Source organism: Suncus etruscus, chromosome 1, assembly GCF_024139225.1.
Source record: "Suncus etruscus isolate mSunEtr1 chromosome 1, mSunEtr1.pri.cur, whole genome shotgun sequence".
NCBI lineage: Eukaryota > Metazoa > Chordata > Mammalia > Eulipotyphla > Soricidae > Suncus > Suncus etruscus.
The window spans coordinates 159,206,176-159,210,880 of record NC_064848.1 but is presented as its reverse complement, the minus strand read 5'-3'; the positions used below and the strand labels follow the sequence as shown (position 1 = coordinate 159,210,880).

General features: G+C 48.5%; 1 protein-coding gene across 1 annotated transcript; it reads right to left on the bottom strand.

The window, feature by feature from the left end:
- Positions 1-2,614: 2,614 nt before the first annotated feature.
- Positions 2,615-4,405, bottom strand: LOC126029611 (TLC domain-containing protein 2-like). The gene is made up of 4 exons (XM_049787945.1): positions 4,230-4,405; positions 3,965-4,047; positions 3,472-3,554; positions 2,615-3,067 (listed from the first exon to the last, which is right to left on the bottom strand). Exons 1-4 carry the CDS (start codon positions 4,403-4,405, stop codon positions 2,615-2,617), a joined length of 795 nt encoding a protein of 264 aa, XP_049643902.1.
- Between the last annotated feature and the right edge of the window lie 300 nt (positions 4,406-4,705).

Here is a 4,705-nt window from a genome sequence, read left to right as displayed (position 1 = left end):
AATCTCTTCCAAGGACCCTCAGTTGCAATGCATGAACAATCTACCATGTTACCCCTAAAGACAAGTTTGCATCCCTTCTCAGTTGAAAGAGTTCAACTTTGGCCAGAGCCAAAGTTCAATGGGTAGGGAACTTGCCTTGTAATGGGCTCACTAGGGTTCAATCCCAGGCATCTCATATGGTCCCCCTGAGCACTGCAGGAATAATTCCTGATTTGCAGAGCCAGACATATTATTAACAAGTATTATAAGTCACGTTGTCTTATTAAAAAAAGACACTAGAGCCAAGAAGACATGCAAAGTAACATGTTCAAAAAAGACTGATACAATAACTTGCATAGCAATTTACTCTTTTGTGATGGGGAGTGTTCAGAGACCATAAAATACCAATGTCCCCCATCCAGGAAAGCCCATCTGCTGTGCCAGAAGAGAAACCATGAGTCAGACAGTAGCTCAGGAGGCTCAGGACAATCTTGAGGAGCATTTGAGGAGCACAGAAACCTTGTGGGGATCCCCCGCCATTGGATCAAATGAAGCAGTTGCTCATTTCTGTCTTTTTGATTCTTTTTTGAAACTGGAACCAGGCAGTTTGATTCCCATCATTAACTTCTGGGTAACATTATCTGACAAGTTTTCTCAATGACAATCACAATCCAGCCTTGTTTTCTGTGTCACTATGTCCCCTTAAGAGAAACTTGTATGAGATAATACAGTAGGTAGGGTAGCCCATAGGTTTCCCCGATCACCCCAAGAGTGATCCCTGAACACAGAGCCAGGACTTAGCACTGACAGAGTGACCCCTAAACATAGAGGCATGAGGAAACCCTGAGTACCCCTACATAGACCAAAACCCACACACTAAAAAATGTCTGCATTTTTAGGGATACATCTTAGAGATCATATAGAAGTTAAATCCCAAATACTGCACATGGTTCCCCAAACACTGCCAGGAGTAAACCTTGAACAAAGAGATGGGATTAGTCCCTGAGCACCATGGGTGTGGCTCCAAAAGAAAAAATACATTTTTATTTGAAAAGGTCAGTATATACTAAAAACACTAAAAAGGCTGATTCTGGGCACAGGAGAAGTGAAATTACATAAGACATGATGGTGTAGCTTTGAGAACCAGAAAGAGCAGTAACAACTGCTGTGGCCAAGGTTCTCCTGCCCCTTAGCAACTCATGTCCAACTCTCCTGTCTATAGGAAGCCCCCTTTGAGTTTTTTCCCATGCCAGAACTTTGGAGAGTTTTCTCTTCCATCAGATGCTACCTGCTCCAACCATGTCTCCCTGCTCATAGCATCTCACCTGTCTTCCTCTGTCCATGATCTAAGAGAGTTGGGCTGGAGAGATAGTAATGTGGTAAGACACTTGCCTTGGTCATGGTCAGCTCTACGTCAATCCTGGCACTACACATGATCCCTTGTGCTCCACCAGGAGTGAGTTCACAAGAAGTACTGAGCATCATTGAGAATAATACAGGGGCTGGAGAGATAGCATGGAGGTAAGGCGTTTGCCTTTCATGCAAGAGGTCATCGGTTCGAATCCCAGCATCCCATATGGTCCCCCGTGCCTGCCAGGAGCAATTTCTGAGCATGGAGCCAGGAGTAACCCCTGAGCACTGCCGGGTGTGACCCAAAAACCACAAAAAAAAAAAAAGAGAATAATACAAACCCTTCCCTGCACCAAGTAAAATAAGAAATAAAATTAAATTAAAATTAAATAAAGGGGTTGGAGTGGTGGCGCTAGAGGTAAGACATCTATCTGCCTTGCAAGCGCTAGCCTAGGATGGACCTTGGTTCGATTCCCCAGCATCCCATATGGTCCTCACAAGCCAGGAGCAATTTCTATGCTCATAGCCAGGAGTAACCCTTGAGCGTCAACAGGTGTGGACCCAAAACAAAAACAAAAAAAATAAATAAAAATAAACAAAATAGGGGCCGGAGAGATAGCATGGAGGTAAGGCGTTTGCCTTTCATGCAGGAGGTCATCAGTTCGAATCCCGGCGTCCCATATGGTCCCCCGTGCCTGCCAGGAGCTATTTCTGAGCAAACAGCCAGGAGTAACCCCTGAGCACTGCCGGGTGTGACCCAAAAAAATAAATAAACAAAATAGTGTTTCCAGTAGCAGTTTCATCCAGCTTCATATTTCTGTTACCTTTGTATGGCAATGGCTTGTCTTCTTGAGTTTGCTAGTTTTCTGGAAAGAGCTTTGATGTGAAGACAGAATTGTATCAACAAGAGTCAAGCTCCCTCTCCTCCAAGAGTCTCGGCATATCCTCCAGATGCAAGGAATGGTGGTGGTGTTGACTTGGTGAGAAGTGGCATACTGGAAATCTAATTGAGCCTGTAACCACTGGGAGCTGTGCACTGAAGACCCCCATTTTCTTGTCTTGTTCTTTTTTTTGGGGGGGGGTCACACCTGGTGGTGCTCAGGGGTTACTCCTGGCTCTGTGCTCAGAAATCGCTCCTGGCTAGTACGGGGGACCATACCGGATTCCGGGATTCGCTCCACCATCCTTCCTGGATCAGCTACGTGCAAGGTAAATGCCTTAACACTATGCTATCTTGTCTTGTTCTTGCCTCCCCCTAGGATGGTTGGAGAAGCCTGAGGCTTTTCTAGTTTCTCATTCTGAGAGTAGACGAGTGTCCAGCAACTTGCTCACCAATTAAACAGAACCTGGTTTCTGGTGTTTCCTTGTGCCCAGATGTGAATGGGCAATGCCGAGACCGCCGAACATCACTAATAAGGATTTGGACAGCTCCTATAATGCTCAATACACCTACAGTAAACAGTCCAATGATACCTAGGACAACCAGGACAGGATGCACCTCATGATAATGCTGGCTCAGCCACAGAATCATCCACCCCAGTGGCACAAGGCGGAAGATAACAAAGCTGACCATAGTGGCCCAGGAGGCCATGTTGAAGGCCCGGGATGGGGCCTTCCTGGAAAACAGCAGCAACTTCCGTATGTTCTGGCAGATGGAGTTCAGCATCATGAGTAGAGACACCACCATGAAGCCCAGGTAGTAATGAACTAGAATGGCAGTGGTGAAGCAGATTGCTACCTGGAGGGCAGGGTCAGATGTCAAGAGTTAAGAGTCTTGTGATCTGCTACCCATGATATTCCAGTATTCCAGTGCTGAATTGTGGCCATCCAAGCACTATATAGCATACATATTTCGACACCCAAACTTTATGGGGGACCCACCCTTTTATCTGAGAACCTGAAAGGCCTTAAAACAACATTCCTGAGTCTGGGTGCTGTGGTCCTCCCAATTTGCCATCTATATAATTTTATCCCACTTCCAATCTTTCATTATGGCTCAGTCTTTGGGCAAGATTGGGAGGAAAAAGTACCAGTCCATGAGGGAACAGAGGTTTTGGGAACCTAAGAACATGTAGCTGAGCATGGACTCCCACACCAGACATGCCTCCCACGCTGTCTCCCTCCCCTCTCCCAGAATCTTACCACCACATGGTGACAGAGTTCAGGCCAGGTCTGTCTCAAGGCCTGGTTCCAGAACAGTTCAACTCCATCAGCCAGGAAGTAACCTGCAAGGTGGGGTGGGCAGTGGGGTTAGACTCCCCAAGCTGGGGTTACTGGAGAGAAATTGAATCCCAGTTTTTTTTTTTTTGTTTTTTTGTTTGTTTTTTTTTTTTTTTTTGGTTTTTCGGGCCACACCCGTTTGATGCTCAGGGGTTACTCCTGGCTAAGCGCTCAGAAATTGCCCCTGGCTTGGAGGGACCATATGGGACGCCGGGGGATTGAACCGCGGTCGCGATCTTTCCTTGGCTAGAGCTTGCAAGGCAGACACCTTACTTCTAGCGCCACTCGCCGGCCCAAATCCCAGTTATTTAATTTAGTTCAAAGCTGTCCCAACCTTTAACCCCTATAGAAGAGGATGACTGGAACCTGAAATTATCCTCCCTCCAAATGAGTCCAGACTTCCCTGCAGACTCACCCACAGATATAGAAACCAGCGTCAGAAACCAAGGAGAGTGGAAATGAACTGGGTCGGCAATTATCTGGGGGAAGAATACCACCCTGTAGGAAATGGGGCCAGAGTCAGTCAGTGTGGCGAAGCCCCAGCTTGCAGCACCCTGTGCTCTCAGCTCTCCCCATCTCCATCCCCGACTAACTAGCTCAGGATTCCAATGCCTGCTCTTCTCTCAACCTCCCACCTCGTGGCCCTCACCCCGAACCTCCCGAACCTCTAGGTTCCGCACCCGAGCAGCGCCCCGGTTCCGGCTAACACGCTGTGCACCAGCGAGACACAGGTGTACTGCCACTTCCAGCGGTTCCGAGCAGCAGCTTTGGGCATGGGCAGGTATTTCAGGATCCAGTGCAGCCCCCGAAAGCCAGCGAAGGAGGCGCCAATGATGAGAAACGCCAAGAGCTCCATGCTGGGCGGGTGGTAGAGGTTTGGTCCAAGCCTTCGACGCCCCCAGCAGAGCTTCTGCACAGTCTTTCCCGCGGAGCCAGGTTCCTGGGCTCCCAGTTCATCCCATCTCGAAACAGCTCTTAACTTTCCAGGACTTGTCCACGCCCCAATTCCTTTGCCTGGCGGTGATTGGAACAGCCGAGGAGCCACCGACCGCCCCTGGAGCCACGGCAACTGGTTGCTCCCCGCCCCTGCACCGGAAAGATGGTCAGGGGGCTTTGGAGCAACTAGGCTTAAAGCAGATCTGGCTGGGGTGGAGGG